This window comes from Anabas testudineus, chromosome 2 (genome assembly GCF_900324465.2).
Source record: "Anabas testudineus chromosome 2, fAnaTes1.2, whole genome shotgun sequence".
In the NCBI taxonomy this organism is placed as follows: Eukaryota; Metazoa; Chordata; class Actinopteri; order Anabantiformes; family Anabantidae; genus Anabas; species Anabas testudineus.
In genome coordinates this window covers 16,439,469-16,461,003 of record NC_046611.1, presented here as the reverse complement: position 1 = coordinate 16,461,003, position 21,535 = coordinate 16,439,469, and the positions used below count along the sequence as shown (strand labels likewise).

The following is a 21,535-nucleotide window of genomic DNA, read 5'->3' as shown; positions in this document are numbered from 1 at the left end:
CTGCACATTGTCCATCAGGCAGTGGGGTCACCAGACCTGCCATTTATTGAGGTGAGAGAGGTAGAATTTTCAGGGCTTTTTGTCAATACTAACTTACGAATCTTGCGTTTACACTTGCCTCGAGTTGATTAATGAAGTGCACGTACTGGAAACAACACAAAGTAAGGTATTTTCTGAGCCCCTTGCTTTGGTCAAATGTTATTTTTACTTTGTGCTGTTTAGTTATAAAATGGATTAAATTAATTATTTTCCTCAAAATTCTACAAAAAAACCCCATAATATCAAAGTAAAACATTTTCTTGCAATTGATTAAAAAAAAAAAAAAGTATTCACAGCCTTTGATCTTTACTTTGTTGAAGCACCATTAGCACCAATTGAAGTCTCAAGTTTTTTTTCAGTATGATGCTACAAGCTTGGCACAGCTAGGGCAGTTTCTCACATATTTCTTTGCAGTACCTCTTAAGAGCAGTCAGGTTCTCCATCCAGAGATGTTCAATCGGTGAAATTATCAACAGATATTTGGTTTATGTACATTTGATGTAATTTCTTTGCTATTTAAAAAAGGAAAACAGTGTGCAGGATGCAGCACCCGAAAAAGTAAAGCAACACCTTTGTCCTAAAAAAAATCAAAGAAACTAACAAACAAATACAAACACATTAGCCATTGGTTAAATACATAACCAATAAAGGGACTAAGAAGTCAAGGAAGAGGAAAGACCAACATTTAATTTCTAACAAGCATAACCAGATACTGAAGAATTTCCCCATTTGACCCATAAATATATACAAAGAAATCCTATTCTGACACTAAACTACTACTTTTGTTGCTCTTTTGGGGACATATCATATACTGTCTGCATCAGCTAGGTCACTTGATAAGGTACTGTGTTATCAAAAAAAAAAAAAACACACCTGTTCCCACACTTCTCAACAATTTCCTTGAGACCAGGAATGCAGAAAAGTCTCAATGCTCATGTTTGCCCTTGGCAACTCTTCTTGATGGGTAAACAGGATGATTGTAAGATATGGTTTAATGTGGTTTAATTGTATGTTTCCCTTCACTGGTGGTGATCTCTGCGACATGACCGTACAAGACTGTGTACGTGAGGGGAAGGCAGACCTCCGACGCGTCATCCAAAGCTGTGGAGGCAGGTTCCACGTTTTTGAAAACACCAGGGATGATAGAAATCAAGTAGAAGAGCTGATCAGGAAGATTGACGACATGGTGGCAGCAAAATTGTGAACACACTACACAGATGGCATGTATTAAGAAGTTGAGACAAAACAAAAGTCCAGAGAAAGCATAAGAGCTAACATGGATGAAGATTCCTACAATTTTCTTACCACACTGTTACCCATTATCATGCTTTTTTTCCAAATCCTACAAAAAGAGTAAATCAAGATAAACTTTCACTAAGCACACTAATAATCATTATTCTCATTATCCAGCCAAAATACTAATCAGTCAATTAAAATTCTATTACAGCATACAACCTAATGTTCTTCTTAATTTAATATTACAAATTTTGACACAGGTGGTGTATATATGTACAGACACACACACACACGCGCACGCTCGCACACACACACACACCCCAATTGTATGTGTTGGAACTTAACTGTATAGTAAGTAAATTAGTTTTCCATCTATAATATTTTCACCAGTGATTAAAACACAGTGATTTTATGTTTATTTTTACTTTTAAACAACTATGTATTTTAATGAGGCACTTTTATTCACTGCTGTAGCGCATACAAGTTCACTGATCTCTTTCAACAAGACAGAAGATATTTGGATACTGCCTTTCTGAAAAAATGCAACAGATAGTTGTATAATCACAATTATCTTAACCTCTTAAGACCCGAGCTCTATGTGTTGATAAAAAAAAAAGGTGTTATAATTAGGTTAAAATGTAAGCATAAGATGTCCTTCCTTAAAAAGTTTGTGAAAAGATGATGCTTAATTTTTTATACTTATTGGGTTCCAATGAGCCCAAATAGCAAAAAGAATTTAAAAATGCATATCAAAACACACATATAACAACACTTTGCATTAAAAACTAGCTATGCCCTTTTCTTTACACACCTATTTGTGAAAGGCTGTGTAACAGTTGCGATCAGCAACTTGTACACCTATGTGTACGCCAGGTCCTAAGAGGTTAAGAAACAGTTAAAACGTGTGAGTTTGATAGATCCATTGACAATTAAAACGATTCTCTCTTCTGTCTCTTCATCACAATACATACAAACAAGCATCTCTGAACTTATCACTGTTCGTATTAAATACAATTATATAACAACAACATTTCATAATAACTTAACAAAGTCAAAATAAATTAAAAATCAGTATTAGTTTATACCCATACATTGGAAAACTGAATATTAATTAACAGACTACGATGTCATGATTAGGATATAAACTGTGCTCTAGACTTAAACATAAAGCGTTCGTCTATTATTTAAATCATTAACTTTTTCTCTCACGGGTCGAGGGGGTTCTGGAAACAGCCCCAGCTGTCACTGTGTGAGGGGCTGACATATAAAAACAGACAACCATTGACACCTATGGGTAATTTAGAGCCACTAATTAACATGTCTTTGGGCAAATACTGCATCTACCACTGTTATAACATCATAGTATGGTATGAGATTATGACTTATTAATACATTTTTCATTACATTATGTTCCACTAAGGTTCAGTTACAGCATGAGAACTCATGCGAGAGATGTGAGAGACGTGTGGACACATCACCTGTCAACATTTGACAAAGTGAGACAATGAGTGAAAATCTCTTTCATACCTGAAACACAAACTAGAAATGTTTTCACAGGTGCTTTTCTTAAGAAGCACATTATAAACCAGTTTGACAAAGATGTTTTGTTGAGATTAATATTTTCATTGATAGGAATCTTGATGGATGAGAAAGCAACAAGTTCTTGGTAAACATTTCAATTCAATTCAATTCAATTCAATTCAATTCAATTCAATTCAATTCAATTCAATTCAATTCAATTCAATTCAATTCAATTCAATTTGTATAACACCAAATCACAACAGAAGTCATCTAAGCTAACCCTAACTTTACAATGTAAGGTTTAAGAGGTACCGTACAGAGTATATTTGTATAAAAAAATCATATAGAAAACCCAACAATCCCAATAGAGCAAGCTTTAGGCAACAGTGGAGAGGAAAAGCTCCCTTTAGATAAAGATACCTCCAGCAGAACCAGGCTCAGGGTGTGCTGCCTTCAATACGGGAAACTTTAAAGACAGGAGGAAAACTGATGATTAACTGCATAAATCAAAGGCAGTTGGACATGACAGTGATCCTCACAAATTCTCAAAGAACCAATGGTCCACGGTCTTTTTTTAAATTGCAAAACAAGTTAAGCTTGAACTTATTTTGGAATCATGGTTCACAGTTATAAACTGTATAGAGCATCCTGTCTGTAAAGATTCTCAGTCATCCAGTTCATGGTTACCCACAAAAACTGCTGTTGAGTGGACTGAATGAACTTACATCTCACAAAAGTTCCACCTTCATAATTATTGGTGAGAAATTACAAGCGCTCGAATTTCTGTAAGGATGGATTTCCATTCAGATGATAGCTCATAAACTACAAGTCTGCAAAAAGTCTATTCCTCACTGATGCCTATAGATATGCTTAGAGGGACTAAACATCATATTCAGGGTCAGAGGGGTGACCAAGGGGACACCTGTCAACATTTGATAAAGTGGGATAATGAAAGGGAAAATCTCTTTCATACCTGAAAGAGTTAACTAGAAATGTTTTCACAGGTGCTTTTCTTAAGAAGCACATTATAAACCAGTTTGACAAAGATGTTTTGTTGAGATGAAGATTTTCGTTGATAGGAATCTTGATGGATGAGAAAGCAACAAGTTCTTGGTAAACATTTACAATAAATCTTATTGTTTGAACTACTGTGAAACTAATGAGTCACTGTGAAACAAGAAAGTGTAAATGTCCCTGAGTTATGAGATCCAGTACATCTGGTGACTTCCAAAAGGTATAATCTGGAGTCAACTGAGACAATTGTCAGCATGCCCAATCCAGTATCCACAAAACATAGAGTCGAGTCCGATCCAGGTCAGAGCCACACAATAAGGCTAGAGCAGAGTCTAAAATCCACTATCCAAAAACACAAGGCCCAGGTCAAAACAGGACAGGGAGAGATCTACAAATCTAACCAGGGAAGGTATCAGGGTACAATGTCTGGTTTTATTTTGTCAGGAGACTAAATAATTTCCACAATGTTCATAGAGGCATTTTTTTACTCTGAAACACTGACAATTTACATTGTAGCAAAGTAAAATACTGATACAAAAAACTAATAATAATATATAATATCGTTATTTATATTCAAGTACTGTTTAAAAAAAAGCACATTCAATTTTACAATATGTCACAGTTGAATAGTAAGTTATGTATCTTTCTGTATCAGTTGTTTATTTGTTGAGCACTTGGGGTTGAGTAAGTCAGCACTACATATGTGTAAATGATTACATTTTTCCCATCTACATTGTAGTTGACAATAAGATCTATTAAACCTGGGATGGAAGTGCTGAACCATGATGTTTCTCCTCTTGTTCTTGTAGCTGATGAATGAGAGTCAGAAGAGCTGCGTGTGCACCAGGAGCAGCTCCCACAACAAACACACTCATCACACAATGCTGCACTGTGATGCCCAATCTGAGGTTCATCACTTTCTTCTAAGTGAACCTCCATCTCCTCTGGTGTGTTTTGGTTTTCACTTTTGTCTTCTTCAGTCGGAGCTGAGCAGAAAAAGAACTGCCCTCTTCTATTGTGACGGCTCATTTTTTATAAATGTAGAACACGAGACGATCTTCTTAGTTGTTTGTCAATGCTGTTCCTTTTTTGTTGTTTAGTGTTTGAGTTGCTGCCACAGCCTGAAATAAATATATGACAAAATCAAACCTTTCATCAGTGTTTCCACGTCATATAAAGGAATATGTATCATATTCAGTTCAAATCTGTTTAGAAATGCAAAATCAGATGATTTCTACTTTTCATTTTAAAATACAACCTATTATTAAAAGAAAAACACGTTTTACTTTTCTTACACATGCTTAAAAAGAGATGTGTTTTTCTGTTTTAAATTAAAATCAAAGTTAAATTCTGTGATGACTATCACATCCTTCACATCCTCTCCATCCTTTGTTTCACCTAACGAGTGTATTCAGGCCAAAGAGTGGACTAAAACCAAACCTGCAGTAAAATCTGTGACCTTTGACCAACTATCTTCAGACTGAAGAAGCTACTTGATGAACAGTGAAATCTTTCAACCTAACAAGAAGGAAGTCCAGTCACCATGACTCAACTTCCAGATAACTGAGAATCTTCACTGACTTTACATAACAACAGCTTCTTTTGACAATTTTTAAGATTATTTATTTACAATATCTTCAAATCTTTAAGTTTTAAAATGACATAAAATCACTACTACCCCGGGGATATATGTAGCGTATGAGGGAATGTAGGAAGCGAAACTAACAGACACTAAGTAGTTATCACAGATACATTTCTAACTCATTTACAAATATTCATGTTTTTATTAAGTTTCAGCTTTTGATTAGGCTACCTACAATCGACCTACCATAATTGACAGCTGTTTGGCTTCTGACTTACTTGTGAGCCTCCTTCTTCCTCCTCCTACTAATTTCTGTGTTATCTGCTGATAAACCCCATCACACAGTGGTAATCTGCATGTTGTTTTCTCATTGGTGATCAACTGGCTCCAGAATCCTGAAAAACATGAGAGCAGGAAATAAAACTATGCCAAAGATGGGCACAGTACTGGAAACTGTGTTCTCCTTCAGTCTTAATCTTTTCTAGATGTGTCACTTTTGAATCTGCACAAAATCTGCTGACAGTCTGAGAAGTGACTTCCTTAATGCAGCAAAGATTCATCACTGAGGTGAACGTAGCTACTGTTTAAAGCTGTAGACAAACAAACAAACAAAAAAAAAAACGGCAAAATGAAGGTGTTTTGTTTTGGCAATATGAATTCATTTGTTACTGTTTTGAGCTAAAAAAAGAAATTAAAAAAAAGAATTTTATTTATCATAAACCACGGAAGCCAAACCTGCAGGCTAGACTGGACCCCAGCTCCACACTGCACACATAATGTCTGTGGTTCACTGCATGTGGACGAGGAGTAAAACAGGATAATATGTGAAGTGAAATTTAAAGACACACACACACACACTTCCTCCTCTTTTGTAAAGTTTTGTAAATGGTATAGTTGTTGTTATAGTCTTTGCTGGTTTAGGTCTCTGATGTACAACAGCAGGTTCTTTAACCTTTACATTCAGGGTCAGACTGTGGGTTTTAAATTGCTATAAACTGTTTTACACATGCAGCTGCAGCATAACTCCAGGTAAAGAGTGGTGCAAAACAACTTGCCTGTCATCAGTTTAGTTCTAGTTTCAAAGGTCTGTGTGAAAACCATCAGTAGTAGTAACAACAACAGAAACAACAATCATAAATGCTACATAACAGACTAAAAAAAACAAAAACAGTCATTGTAAATGTGTGTTCTGGGTTTGAATATGTTACAGGTCCCAGGAAAACACAGGAAAGTTGTAGCAGCAATGAAGACACGGAGCGCTCAGTTCATCCTCCAGACTGCATCTGAGGGTGGAGGAGTCCCCAAAAACAACCGAGGTGTAACTGCTCCTGATGCAAAGTTCCTACCTGAGGTGCTGCTCATGCTTATTGTTTTAATACACAATACATCTGAAAACCCTGTGTGACATAATTATCACTACTCCTTTTAAAATGAACAAGTCATTTAGCTTAAATAAATTGAATTACCACAAAAGTGGACACACAATTTTGGGTGTATCACAAATATAATACAAAGTTTGTTGTGAGACATATTTAATTTGTTTTAAGTGAGTCAACATGGAGACTTCTCACAGATGATCTCAGATCACAGGATTAAACTCAACTCAGGTCTGAACGCCGTCACAAAGAGTGACAAGAGATTTTAAATTAAGTACATTTAAATAAATTACGAAGAAATCTTTTATGTGTCGATTGATGGTAAAAATATTCCAATAATTTTCCACAGTAAGTTTAAAACACATTCATTCACCCAGCGTCCAGCAGATGGAGATATTTAACTAGTGATGACAGAGTGGAGTTGATCGTCTTCCTGAGTGAGCAGGTTTGTTCAGGTTTAAAATACTGGATAAAGAAGAAGGATAAACATATGATATTGATCTGGGGCTGTTCATCATATCACACTTTAGTCTATGTTGGCTTCATGGCCTCAGAACAGCTACTAAACAGAGCCTGTGGTATCTTTATTTACTCAACTACTGTTTTAGTCCAGAACGAGTCCTGATTCTCATATTTAAGATTTAGTTTTGAACCAAATGTCAATGTTACTTACAAAGCTTCCTACTTTTTAAATTTTCTCCATTTGTCACAACAGGAAAAGTACAATTCTCTTAGCTCAGTGCAGTAAAATCACAGTGAAGTCGTTTCTATGTCTCTCAGTCACAGGACGGTCAGTTTCTAATCAGCAGGTCAGCATCTACTCTGCTCTGTCCGACCTTTTCATGTGGATCAGATGGATTCAGATCTGATTAAGAGTATATCAGTCATCTCTGAACTGGCAGCTTCGCCTTTCTTCTTCACTGTGTTGATAAGAAAACAAGCTTCGTCTCTAGTTGTTCATCCACTGACTCCCTCTCAGAACCACTTATCTCCCGTTTCTCCAGCAGAACATGTTCTGAGACGTCCAACAGCCTGTTGTAGTTTTTTTTTTTAGGTTTTTAATATTTTGTTTAACCACATGTTCAAATAACACAATCTGTCAGTCAGGTTAATAAACAGGATAATCAGACAATAAGATTTGTGATCAGTATCATTAATTAACTATTATATAGTAAAACAATTTGAACACTATAAGAAAAATGACGAGTTACTTCCTGTAAAATGTAAATCAACAGACACTATTGTCAGTCAGCAGATGGCTCTGAAGCTGCTTCTAGTTTCCTGTCATGTTCACTCTGTACAATCAGATGTGAGGATTCCCTGAAGCCCTATCACAGTACACTCAGTTTACTTTATCAGTTAAAATAGAAACAAAAGCAGAAATGTATCTTTGGATAAAGTGTGGAAGATATTTCTTCAATGTAAATAAAGATTAAAATGATTAAGAGCATCTTAAAGAAAGTTGTTCCCTCTTCATTTTACTCCAGACCAAGATGTTCACAGAGGGAGGGGTCGAGCTCACAGAGAACCTCAATCATGTCTGAACTGGCAGCTTCCCCTTTCTTCCTCACTGTGTCGATAACCAAACGAGCTTTGTCTTCTCTGTTTTGCTTGGTGTCCACCGACTCCCTCTCAGAATCAGTTATCACCTTTTTCTCCAACAGTTTGTCCAGCAGACTTTTAACAACTGGTTCTGAGATTCCATCAATGAACCTGCTCCGTGCTTTCTTCAGCTCATTTGTAGGGAGATTCAGAGCAGACTCCTCACAAAACTTTCTCTTTCTAGCAACTGGAAGACAAACCTCACTTTCCCAAACAGTGAGGGAGCTGTTGGTGTCTCGAAGGAACAGCTCAATATTTTTAATGATTGTTTTTAAAATCACCTGGAATGAAGGGATGTAGTTGTCGTCAAACTCCAGATCAAATTCTGCTTCTTTCGGTTGAACTTTAAGTGAGTTGTCTTGAGGACAAGTGGACAGTGTGTAAAACTGATCTGGACAAAGTTTACAGTGCGAGGACGTCTCTATGTACCTCTCATCTCCAACTGATGCCTTCCTTTTGCGCTGCACATCTCGGAGCACGATGTTTCTCGGTAGCAACAACACACTGAGGAAGGATGTGAGATCAGGATCAGCTGAGTGTCTGTAGAACAGCAGAACCAGAGCTCGGACCGGGTCTGGAGGTGAGTCTTCCTCCTTGACGTTACCGTAACCAGAAAACCCTGTGGTGTTGATAACAACATGAGTTTCTGTGATCTCACGAGGACTGATATACTCCACGTCTTCATCATCCTTCACATGAGCTACTGACAAGAACTGACATCCACCCGTGGAGCTGATCTCACAGTGAGGGAGGTGAAGCTGACACACAGACTGCTGCACACACGTGATGTCAAACAGGGGTCCTGCAGGCTTCTTGTGATGTTGTCTCAGTAGTCTCCTGTTCCAAGGGACAATCCTGTAAACCACGTCCCCTTCTCCCTTCATGTCAAACATCAGACCTGTCACACTGCACAGGTACAGACCTGGACAGGAGCACTGGAACCTGTAGGTTTCCACGTCTCCATCAACAGTGATAACAGGAGTAAACTCCTCAAAGCTGGTTTTTAACTCTGTGTCAGATGAACTGTTTGATTGTGTTGAGCTGTCGTCTCTTCTACTCAGACCAGGATCTGAGCTTTTAGGCACAGTGTGTGTCACGGTGTTTGTAGTTGACCTGTACTCAGCTATAACCAATTCCTCCACCACCTCCATATCATCACTGTCACTTGTGGATTCACCTTCAGACTGCACAGATAAAACCTCCACTTCATCTTGAACTGCACTTTGATCACATTTATGAAACTGAGTTTCATATACGACATAAGGAGAAAAAGGTAAAGGGGAGGTAGGTATTTCAAATTCATAACTGCAATAGATGGCACGTTGAAAGACAGGTTGCTTCCTTGATCTGGTGGAAAACCTGCTCACACAGGACAGAGCTCTCCTGAGTGCCCTTCTTAAACGTGATGCTTTTTTTTTTCTGCTCATATCTGGAAATGGCTCAGGTACCTCAAACCTAGTTGAAGTAGGTGAATTTAACCTGGGACTTGGTTGGAAAAAGGCTTCATCACTTTCAGACTGCACAGACAAACGCTCCATTGCTTCTTGAACTTCAGTATCTTGACTTCTGCCTGATGAAGATGGACGTGAACAGGAACTGTGACAGCTCACACAGCACAGAGCCCTCCTGACCACTCTGACTGCTCTGCTGAACCATGATGTTTCTCCTCTTGTTCTTGTAGCTGATGAATGAGAGTCAGAAGAGCTGCGTGTGCAACAGGAGCAGCTCCCACAACAAAAACACTCATCACACAATGCTGCACTGTGATGCCCAATCTGAGGTTCATCACTTTCTTCTAAGTGAACCTCCATCTCCTCTGGTGTGTTTTGGTTTTCACTTTTGTCTTCTTCAGTCGGAGCTGAGCAGAAAAAGAACTGCCCTCTTCTATTGTGACGGCTCATTTTTTATAAATGTAGAACACGAGACGATCTTCTTAGTTGTTTGTCAATGCTGTTCCTTTTTTGTTGTTTAGTGTTTGACTTGCTGCCACAGCCTGAAATAAATATATGACAAAATCAAACCTTTCATCAGTGTTTCCACGTCATATAAAGGAATATGTATCATATTCAGTTCAAATCTGTTTAGAAATGCAAAATCAGATGATTTCTACTTTTCATTTTAAAATACAACCTATTATTAAAAGAAAAACATCTTACACATGCTTAAAAAGAGATGTGTTTTTCTGTTTTAAATTAAAATCAAAGTTAAATTCTGTGATGACTATTACATCCTTCACATCCCCTCCATCCTTTGTTTCACCTAACGAGTGTATTCAGGCCAAAGAGTGGACTAAAACCAAACCTGCAGTAAAATCTGTGACCTTTGACCAACTATCTTCAGACTGATGAAGTTACTTGATGAGTAGTGAAATGTTTCAACCTAACAAGAAGGAAGTCCAGTCACCATGACTCAACTTCAAGATAACTGAGAATCTTCACTAACTTTACATAACAACAGCTTCTTTTGACAACTTTTAAGATAATTTAGTTATAATTTCTTCAAACCTTTAAGTTTTAAACAGACACACCATCACTGTTACCTCAGGGATATATGTAGTGTATTGTTTTGGTCCTTTATAGCAGTTTGATACTGAAATAAGCAGCTGAGATAAACTGAGGCCTCTTTAACAGGTCGTGTGCTCCTGTGGACCAGTTTCTGACAGAGTCGCGATCACACTCAGAGTTAAAGAGCTGTATATGTTTAACGTTATGTATGAATTAGAGTAAAAACAAGATGCTGTCATTAAACACTGACTCTCCTGGCTGCTCTCTGTCTTTGTTGAGGTGGTTTCATACTTCCCTCTGATTCACACTGGTTATTAACCTGCATTATGTATTTTAAATACAGAAACCAAGAAGAGACTCTTCCTCTATAATAAAGGATGTTTCACAGCTGCTTTTTCACTAACTTCTTTTCAGCTTTATCATTCATGTTCCTATTAAGTTTTAACTTACGATTACCTATGATAAATGACAGCTGTTTGGTTTCTGACTTACTTGTGAGCCTCCTTCTTCCTCCTTTCTACTAGTTTCTGTGATATTTGATAAACTCCGTCACACAGTGGTAATCTGCATGTTGTTTTCTCATTGGTGATCAACTGGCTCCAGAATCTTGAAAAACAGGAGAGCATAAAATAAAACAATGTCAACGACGCGCACAGTACTGGAAACTGTGTTCTCCTTCAGTCTCTATCTTTTCTGGATGTGTCACTTTTGAATCTTTAAGCAGCCCCCACACAAATTCTGCTGACAGTCTGAGAAGTGACTTCCTTGAAGCAGCAAAGATTCATCACTGAGGTGAACGTAGCTACTGTTTAAAGCCATGAACAAAAAAAAAAAAAGGCAAAATTAAGGTGATTTGTTTAGGCAATTTAAAATTATTTGTTACTGTAGTGACCTAAAAAAAACCCTCAAAAACAAAAACTAAAATGTATTTATCATGAAACATGGAAGCCAAACCTGCAGGCTATACTGGGCCCCAGCTCCACACTGAGTGCACACATAATGTCTGTGGTTTATTACATGTAGGTGAGGAGTTAAAGGGGACATGATGTGAAGTGAGATTTAAACACACACTTCCTCCTCTTTTGTAAAGTATGAAACTGTTATTGTTGTTGTTGTTTCTCCCAGATGATCTCAGATCAACGGATTAAACTCAACTCAGGTCTGAACGCCGTCACAAAGACTGACAAGAGTTTTTAAAGTAAGTACATTAACATAAATTAGCAAGAAATATTTTATATGTCGACTGATGGTAAAAACAATTCCAATAATTTTCCACAGTAAGTTTAAAACACATTCATTCACCCAGCGTCCAGCAGATGGAGATATTTAACTAGTGATGAGAGAGAAGTGATGAGTTGATGTTGTCAGAGTGGAGTTGATCGTCTCCCTGAGTGAGCAGGTTTGTTCAGGTTCAAAATACTGGATAAAGAATAAAAAATAAGATATTCTTCACCTGTTTCACTTCTTCATCAGCTGTTCTGGGGCTGTTCATCATATCACACTTTACTCTATGTCGGCCTCTAGAGGTGAGTCTTCCTCCTTGACGTTACCGTAACCAGAAAACCCTGTGATGTTGATAACAACATGAGTTTCTGTGATGTTATGAGGACTGATATACTCCACGTCTTCAGTGTATCAAAACCACTTGTTAAAACATTGTGCCACTGTTTGATGGATGTGTTCAATAAATAAATGAAAGATCTTGACTGCTTGCATTTTATGAGCTTATAAATATTGTGTTTGTTGATTTTTGTGACTATGGTGAAGATCAGGTCACATTTCACGACTCATTTATACAGAAAAACTACAATCACTCTGTCTTGACACAGCATGATGTGTTGTATGAATACACTCAGAGAAAAACTTTTAATTATTATTATTTTTTTATTTATGTATTTTTTAAATAATTTTTTTAAAAGTCAATACAAACGTCCTGCTGTTGATCTGTTCCTGATGATTTTTAATAGGAGTACACAAACCAAAAACTGAACTATTGTGAGGTTCTTTTATTATAATTACTACAAAACAGGTTCTTCACATTCAGCGTCACCTACATGTGTAGCGTTACCACAAAGGTCAACAAAGCAAGTCAATTGTTGAAATTTTATAAAAGTAATTTCAAACAAACACAATTTAGAAACAACACAACACATCCTTAAATCCTGATCTAAGAAAGAGAAGACAGATGAAAATCTAAAATTAAATTTAAATCAATTAAGTCAAATATTCAATCATGTCACTATCTATTTATAAGGAGAAATCCCAGTCCAGCTCTTTATTGATCTGACATGATACAGCCACTTTTTATGTCTGCATTTTCTTTTTAAAACATCTCTTCCACTTTCTGCATCAGCTTTTCCATTTGCTGTGGGATTGGAGATTTGTTGTCAAAGAGAACACACCTGTATTCACACATTTCTACTATTTGTTTGAGTTCACGTGGACAAGATTGAAGAAAATCCTCTAAGTTCATGTCTGCACGCTGCAGCTCTTCCCCACAGGTGAACAGGAGGATTGTATGTTGTCGAGCTCTGCTGCCAAATTCTCTTTCTACCTTTGTCAGGATGTCTCTCTCACCATCTGTAAATCTGCCAACCTGTATCACTAGCAAGAACACACAGTGCTCTGAGTGACAGAGCTCCTTGCACTGCTTTACTTGTTTTTTCTTAACTGAGATACTGAGATCCTCATTAAAGATGTCTGGAGTATCAATGACACGCACTAGTGCCCCATTTATCTTAGTTTCTGCCACCTGGCACTTTGTGGTCACTGCCTTTGCACTGGGTTTAGACAGGAACTGCTCACGTCCGAGGATGGTGTTTCCACTTGCACTCTTTCCAGTCCCGGACAATCCCAACAGAACAAGGTTCACTTTTTTTCCCGCGAGCCTTTCTGAAAGATTGTAGAACAAAAAGGAACTTGAGCGAACTTCCTCAAGAAGCATGACTTGTTCACACCACGTTGGCAAATCTAGGAAATCTATTTAAAGATTTAGATGATGCTGACAGGGATTGGGACCTACCTGTTGTTGACATCTGTGCTGAGCCAGGATGGTAATGTTGCCTATTAAATGAAGGCAGAACATTAAACCAGTAATTCTTCTTTTGTGTGACCAGTTAATATTTGTGGTACCACTATGCCAACATTTACAGTATCATACATCTATCAGTGTACAGTAAACTGTGACAGTCCTACATCTACATCTCTCGCTTTCACTCTTACTTCTTGTTGGTTGGTATCAGATGTCTATCTTCAGCCAGTTCTCTCAGGTCGATGCATAAATGATCCATAGTTTTGAGGTTGAACGGGTACGAATCTGTGCGTTTCCAGCTGAGAGGCGGCACAACTATGAACTCGTTGGTAGGTTTTCCACTTCTCTTGCTCAGAGTGTCTATGTCCTTCCACACCTTTTCTACTGAAAACTCACTGTCTACCACCAATGAACACGTGTCCAGGTGTTGTTTTAAAGCAAATAGCCCTTTCGTCTCATCATGTACACATGTGATAATATAAGTATCATTTTCGTAAATCTCATTCCCGTTTTCTGGAGAGTTTCTGTTTGATACTTGTTTTAAATCTTTCCCTAGGATGTTGGTTATTAGTGCTTTCTTCAGAGAATCTCCACTTCCCAGGACAGCAACAGAAACCCTGTCTGTTCAAACAACATAACATGATATAATATTAATAAAACATTTAGAATACTAATACATTTTGCCTTTCCCAACCAGAATGTCCTTTCATTTTGACAAATATGTCTCACTGATGCAAATAAAGTGTTACAAGAAAGTTATTGCATTGTTATAAGTGTAACTTACTGTGAGACATGATCCTCTAATCGAGTGCAGCAAACTACAGACAAGCTGTGTGGTACCTGAATGTGCAGAATGTGCAGCTTTCTGTCTATTTTATATGGACCTGTTATGCAAATGATAGGGGGTGTGTGTCAACTGTGTAGCTACCAGATATATAAACAGCTCGAACAAATACCTTAACATTCATCATTGTCATTGTCACTGTACTGAAAGAAGATGGGAAATGCCTCATTTTCTACAGGTATTTTCTTTTTTATCTATTATAAACCTATATTCCATTACTTTGTGATGTTATTCACTCAAATATTAGGACATAAAGCCAGTGCTGAAATATGTCTGAAGCCTTAAAAACTTGGTATGAATTTTACAGGTCCTGATCTGAGAATTGTGATGATTGGAAAAACCGGCGTGGGCAAGAGTGCTGTTGGAAACACCATCCTGGGACGGCGTCATTTCCTTTCACGTCCCTGTGCAGCTTCAGTTACTAAGACCTGTGAAAAGGAAGTGAGATACTTGGGGAACAGAGCAGTTACTGTGGTAGACACACCCGGGATCCTGGACACTCACAATTCTGAAGAATTCATCAAAAAAGAAATAGTTAGATGTGTTGAAGTCTCGTGTCCAGGTCCTCACGTGTTCCTGCTCGTCATGCAAACTAATCGATTCACAAATGAAGAGAAAAACGCAGTGGAAGCTCTGCAGCAGCTGTTCGGCTCACATGCTAACAAGTACATGATTGTGCTGTTTACCCGTGGTGGTGACCTTGGGAACATGACCATTCAACAGTATGTACGTGAGGCACCCTCAGACCTTCAGCGAGTCATCCAAAGCTGTGGAAACAGGTTCCACGTCTTTGAAAACACCAGCAGTGACACTTCTCAAGTAATTGAGCTGATCAAGAAGATTGACAACATGGTGGCAGCTAATAGGGGAACACACTACACAGATGATATGTACAGGGAAGTGCAGTCAGTGGTGGCAACAAGAGGAAGCAGGCAGGTTATTGTTAGTCAAGTCCAATATGTGTTCATTGATGGACTGGTTGTACGTATCAGAGTTTTTCTGTGTATTCTTAGAAGATCGTAAGGGACCAAAACAGCACAGATTATAGCCGTGTATTATCATTTGGTATATATGAAAAGGCTTTGGAGCATTACACTCTAGATATAAAGTTGTATTGTCTCGTTTAAAAAAAAATATGATAAGATTGTGGATTTTAGGATGATGAAGTAGATTTCGTGATGAACAATTAGATTTAATACATGCTGTGTGATGAGCCACTGATAAAGCAATTCTAATTTACCAATGTACGTTAATTGGTTTAATTGTTTTATTAATTAAATTTAACTTATTTTAGGATTATACCTCATGATAACAATGCATGCGTAAATAATAGTGTTTATTTTACTTTGAAAAATGGAGGTGAACTAAAACATACCTATATCCAACACTACATCAGATATTTTTTGTGTGTGTTTTGTGACATTGAATATATGTGTGTACGATGCACCACCACATTAAAACAATCAGGTGATGATGCTGTTGTGCCTGAAGAGTGATAGGCACTCACTTTAAAAGTCCACACTGTACACTGTACAGACTTGTGCAGTGCAAAATGACACAAAGATAATTAATCCATTTACTGTCAGTCAGCAGCATTCTCAGTTATACAATTATAATTAGACATGATCAAATTGAGCTGGTTTATTTTTTTAACTGCCATAATTTTCACTGCTATTTTAATTCTTGTCTTGTGTATTCAACCACACCACACCCACAATTTAATAGGATATTATTAATCTTTTTTTACCCTTTACAAATTATTCTTGCAGGTTACCTGTCATGTACTGGCATATTTACTTTACTATAGGTGAATCTTGTTCCATTAGCATGGCAAGTTGTCTCCAGAGTAGAACATATTATTGTTAAAATGTACTGGACAGCCAGTACTTAATAATGTGCTGCCTTCCCTTGAGTGTAATGATTTGTCTTCTAAGATAGGTGTTTCATACATGGTCAAAAATACTAATTATTTACCAATAATTGGCCTGTGTGCACAACTAAGTTAAAAATCCTTGAATGTGATTTGTGTTAGTTTAGTTGATCTTTAGTGTTTCAAATGCATACTATGTGTTAGTTAATAGTTAACAAGTCAACTTACCTTTATTGTTTTATAAGAGATGGAATTCCATGTTGTATTTTGATAATAAATGTTTATGATAATGAAGCAATGGTTTTATTTAAACACATCATCTGATCACACATTCCTATAATCAAAATTTTCACTAAACACTTAAAGTGATGAAAGATTAACAATAATTAATATCATTTTCAGAATGCTGATTTGTATTTTTCAGCTAATTCAAAGGTAGTGCTGTGCTTCGTTATGATATATAATTTCTGTTTGTACAATATTTATGCTGTTGTAGCAGGTAAGAAAAGTGTTATGTCAATAAAAAGGATGGGAAACACTAAAACTGCCAATAATCCTAAAATTGTTGTTGGAGAGAAGATTGAGTTCAAATTTACATTCTTCAGAGAAAATTTTTATAGATGTTTTAGGAACTGAGCTGTGTTCACGGTCACAAGTTCAGGTCATAACTTTCTATGTTGGCTATAATGTTTTATTCTTTCTGTGACTTTCTCTTCTAAAAGACTTTGAGCTGAACAATATGCCAACTCAGGGTTAACTTAGACAACCCTAAAACCATCTGCCACTCTGAACTGCTGAATGCCTGAGTTTTCAAGTCCCTTATAATGTTGAAAGTTGTCAAAATGATGCCTTGTGTTTTTCAACACTCTTTACAGGAAGGATTTTTCAGTTAAGCCAGATCCCTGCATCTAAAGGCTACAACAACTACAGTTAATGACAAAATTATAATTTTCAATGGAAATGTCAAAGGTTTTACCATCCTGACTCACTAACTGTTTGGTTGGAACCTTCCTATTCCCTCTATGATGGCAGCATAGCAGCCCCAAATCATGTCTCACCCTCCATCATACTTCATTGTTGGAATTTTTTACACAGTTCTCTTTTATGCCAGATGTAGTGTTGTGGGTTCATCCCAGACAATTATTTATATATCTGTCAAAAAGACATTTTCTCTGTAGTGTTGTAGGTGGTCTTTAGTAAACTTGGTTACAATGTGTTTGTTTTTTTTAGAGCAATGGCTTAATTTTTGATGTCCTGCCATGTTTTGCATATGACTGACCAAGAGACGAAAACCAGCTCAAGTGATAAATAACAATATTTTTTGTTTTTTTACTGTTTATTCAAAAGGAGACTCTTCATAATATACAACATCTCAGACTCTCAGCTACAGTTTAAGATGTAACAGGAGAGTTCACTCTTTGGAACAGGCGTTCCAAGTGTGACCACATGTGACAGAAAGCTATGTAATGATTCACTCAATGTTCACTTAATATAGGATGATAATAATAAACATATATAATAGAAATGCTTTATTGAGATAAAGTTGTTCATTCATGGGAAAAAGGTCCTGTAAAGTATTGTTGTAGTAAGTAAATGTTTGATTTAAATGAAACTGATGGACCCTTGGGAACAAACATGTCTATATCTCAAATCTTTCCTCTTACAGTAAAACAATGTGAAACAATTTTATGCCTTCAACAAAACTATTTACCCAAAACTGGTTAGTGGTTCTGCTGACATGTGTGGACCTTTCAGCGAGGGTCAGTTCAGAAAACATTTACTCTTTATTCACTACCTAATCTCCCTCACAAACAAATGAGCACTTTATTGTTGTAAATGCAGTAATGTAATCTTTGGGTCCTAAGACAGACATGAGTTTGTTATGGACATCACTGCATGGACTACTTCCAAAAATCACTGTCTGTGAACACAATTCACTGTGCCATGCAAAAAAGAAACCATACATGAACATGACTGAGAAACACTGCCAAGAGTCTGGATGCTTAACCGGCCCACATGTAGTCGAGACCTTTCACCAGTAAAAATATTTGGCACATCTTGAGATGCAAAATACCACAAAGATGATGCAGGATTGTTGAGCAGTTAAGCAGGCAAGAATGGGACAAAATTTCTCTCCCAAAACTCGAGCAACTGTGGAAATGTACAGACTGTTTACAGACTGTTGTTAAAAGATGAGAGGATCAATTTCTCTCCTTATTGCTTCAATTTCAAAATTACCTTATTGGCACATTTTTAAAAGGTTTTTATGTTGTATTATAAATAAAAAAATATAGGTTGCTGAGATTATGAAATTGTTACATTCTGTTTTTATGTAAGTTTTACACATGGTTGTTTGACATAAAGGGGGACAAACTTCGACACAAGACCAAGGACTCACAAGCAGGAAGCTCACATGCACTTGGACACTTTGTTCTAGCCACAGCAACAGACATCAATCTGTTTTCTTTTTCTTGTCTTTTGTGTGCATCACTCACTTCTTCAGAACTTCTTATCATCTAACAAACAAGAGAAAAAAAACAGACACATTTGGTAAGACCATTAAAAAAACCTGAGCTAAATTATGATAACCAAAACCATGTTGACAGTGTGTGTGACTGTTGTTCCAGTGATATTTAGCTGATGAACACACGTTTACAATATGGAGGACAAAACTTAAAAAAAGAATAAATGAATAAGTAAATAAATACTGAAATGAACTAATAAATAAATAAATCCATTTCAGAATACATTAATTAATTATATTTTAAGAGCCATGCTGGTGTAAAATATGCAGAATGTTGCTTGACATCACATTGATAAAAGTTTCTGGAGCTTGTCTATATATTGTTGTGTGAGCTTGCATTTGAAGCAGCAACAACCTGCATTAACAGACAATGAGGAAATTCTCTGAAAGTTTGACATTTTTTATATTTTAAATGTGTCTCAGTCAGGAAACAAACTGAGGTAAATTTGCTGCATTGACCATGCTGACTCTTAATTTATTTATTTTTACTTTTATTTTATTGTACTGTAAAAAATTTTAGTTTACTCTACACAGTTTAATTTTTTACCCTGTAACTGCTGTTATGTCCATACTTTTCTGCCTCAGAGCTGTATCCTTCCAGTTAGCAGTTTCTGGTCCTGCCTACCTGCCCAGTGTTTTTGCTGCTTCTTGCTGCCATGATTTTTGGTCACGCACCGTGAGCCTGGTTCTACTGAACTAGAAGATTTTTCATATGTTTTGTTTTTTTTCAGATTATAATTGATTCACTTAAGATCATCAGGAAACAGTGCTTATTTGTTATGTTCTTGCTTTTGGTAAGAACATATGGTCCTTGATTGTTGAATGTAACCAGGAAATACGTGGGATGGTTTTTTTTTGGGGTGGAGGTGGCAGGAAATAAAAGAACAAAAACGGGATGTGCGACAGAAACTCAACAAGCTGCTTTTGTTGTGTATGAGCTTTGGAAACTACATTTACCACCGAAGCAGATACACACAGGTGAGATTTGTGTTTATTAGACATTTATTCACGATATATTAGGACATAGGGATTAGGAGCAACTCTTTGCAAAGGTGACACATTCAAGCTTTGACCGTTTTCTCATTTTACTGAATGACAGTCATGACACTTAATGTGCAATAAATCTAGAAAATAAGATTCTTTTTTTTTTTCAAATATGAAAAACATGTTGCAATACCCTGCACTAGTAGGCTACAGTATCTATTATGTATGTGTACAGTACATAAAATAAATGTAGAATGATGAATATTATTAAAAGTTTACTGTGCTAATGACTTGATGTGATGTCTTTGCATAAAAAAAAAAAATTTCCAGTGTCCCACTTTACCAAAACAACTGTCTCACTAAACCAGGAAAATCCTAGGTAATTTGCATTTCAGGGTCAATGACTTGAGCAACTGTTTGAAACAACAATCAACTCTTTTCAAGATATTTTATGAACATGTTTGAGTGTTTTCACTAAAGTATCAACCCTGTAATTGTTAATTTCATCATGAACATTGTCATGGTTTTATATAGGTTTTGCTATCACAAAGAAAACGAGTTAAAAAAACATTGGTGTAAGTACAAATTAGTGTGTGATGATACTGTCGACCTCCCAATTTTCACAAATAACAACACTAACAATTTAGTTTTTTGCTTTGTTTGTTTTTTGCAGGTGACGAAAAAGACAAGAGACCCAAATATACTGAAGGAACATTTTTAATCAGGAAGATAAAATGAAACGTACAATTGAGGAAAGGCCACAGAACATCTCAGCTGCGGGAGTATCGGAGGAGAATGAAGAAGTCACTGGACAGAGTTCAAACAGTGAAACTTGCACTAGAAGAAAATACTCTGGGCCTCCAGACACGTGATAACGTAATGGTGATAACTGATTCTGAGAGGGAGTCGGTGGACGAAATGCCGAACAAAAGAGAAAGAGCTCGTTATGTTATCGACATCTTGTTTTCTGCTATGTTACAAAACTGGGTCCAAATCATCATCACCACATACGTACAGTCACTGTGAATGAGCTACAGGGAAATATTTCAGATGTAACATCTGGTTTATGAGTTTATTGTTTCTCGGTCTGTGTATCAAGAGGACTGGGTTCAGTATAGACATGTGCTGACCTTAGTGTATGTTGTGTCAGTGTGAGGCTCAGGAATGACTTTAGCTACGGGACTCAGGTCTGAAGTACGCTGCCGTTTACTGCAGTAAAAAACCTGTTCTGACATGAGTTTTCTCTCCTTTTCCTTTGTCCTTACCGCTGCATCTTAAAGTAGTTTTCTGGTGGGGGCACCTTTGTCACAGTTGTCTAGCTTAGTGGAACAAACAGCAGAGTACAAAATGTCTCAAATCGAGTCTGTGCGTTTCCTAGCACTGAAGTAATGGGATGCCAAAGGAGTAA

At 36.9% G+C, this 21,535-nt stretch overlaps 3 protein-coding genes across 3 annotated transcripts; 1 reads left to right on the top strand and 2 right to left on the bottom strand.

The window, feature by feature from the left end:
* Positions 1-8,112: 8,112 nt before the first annotated feature.
* Positions 8,113-9,647, bottom strand: LOC113164345 (NACHT, LRR and PYD domains-containing protein 1b allele 3-like). The gene has a single exon (XM_026363606.1). The coding sequence runs from the start codon at positions 9,519-9,521 to the stop codon at positions 8,247-8,249; it is 1,275 nt and encodes a 424-aa protein (XP_026219391.1). The 5' UTR covers positions 9,522-9,647; the 3' UTR covers positions 8,113-8,246.
* A 3,168-nt stretch (positions 9,648-12,815) lies between these two features.
* LOC113163099 (GTPase IMAP family member 7-like) lies at positions 12,816-14,744 on the bottom strand. Its single transcript, XM_026361433.1, has 4 exons — positions 14,690-14,744; positions 14,097-14,526; positions 13,897-13,937; positions 12,816-13,766 (listed from the first exon to the last, which is right to left on the bottom strand). Exons 1-4 carry the CDS (start codon positions 14,697-14,699, stop codon positions 13,198-13,200), a joined length of 1,050 nt encoding a protein of 349 aa, XP_026217218.1. The 5' UTR covers positions 14,700-14,744; the 3' UTR covers positions 12,816-13,197.
* Positions 14,745-14,863: 119 nt separating this feature from the next.
* On the top strand, positions 14,864-16,064 carry LOC113163100 (GTPase IMAP family member 9-like). Its single transcript, XM_026361434.1, has 2 exons — positions 14,864-14,927; positions 15,057-16,064. Exons 1-2 carry the CDS (start codon positions 14,903-14,905, stop codon positions 15,770-15,772), a joined length of 741 nt encoding a protein of 246 aa, XP_026217219.1. The 5' UTR covers positions 14,864-14,902; the 3' UTR covers positions 15,773-16,064.
* Positions 16,065-21,535: the final 5,471 nt, after the last annotated feature.

Excerpts from the sequence above, each read along its gene's own strand:
- LOC113164345 (XM_026363606.1), bottom strand. The coding sequence starts at position 9,521 with ATGGAGGTGGTGGAGGAATTGGTTATAGCTGAGTACAGGTCAACTACA.
- LOC113163099 (XM_026361433.1), bottom strand. Across the intron at positions 13,938-14,096 it reads CTGATACCAACCAACAAGAA|GCAACATTACCATCCTGGCT; the intron begins GTAAGAGTGAAA and ends TTCATTTAATAG. Across the intron at positions 13,767-13,896 it reads AGCACAGATGTCAACAACAG|AAAGGCTCGCGGGAAAAAAA; the intron begins GTAGGTCCCAAT and ends ACAATCTTTCAG.
- LOC113163100 (XM_026361434.1), top strand. The coding sequence starts at position 14,903 with ATGGGAAATGCCTCATTTTCTACAG. Across the intron at positions 14,928-15,056 it reads AAATGCCTCATTTTCTACAG|GTCCTGATCTGAGAATTGTG; the intron begins GTATTTTCTTTT and ends TGAATTTTACAG.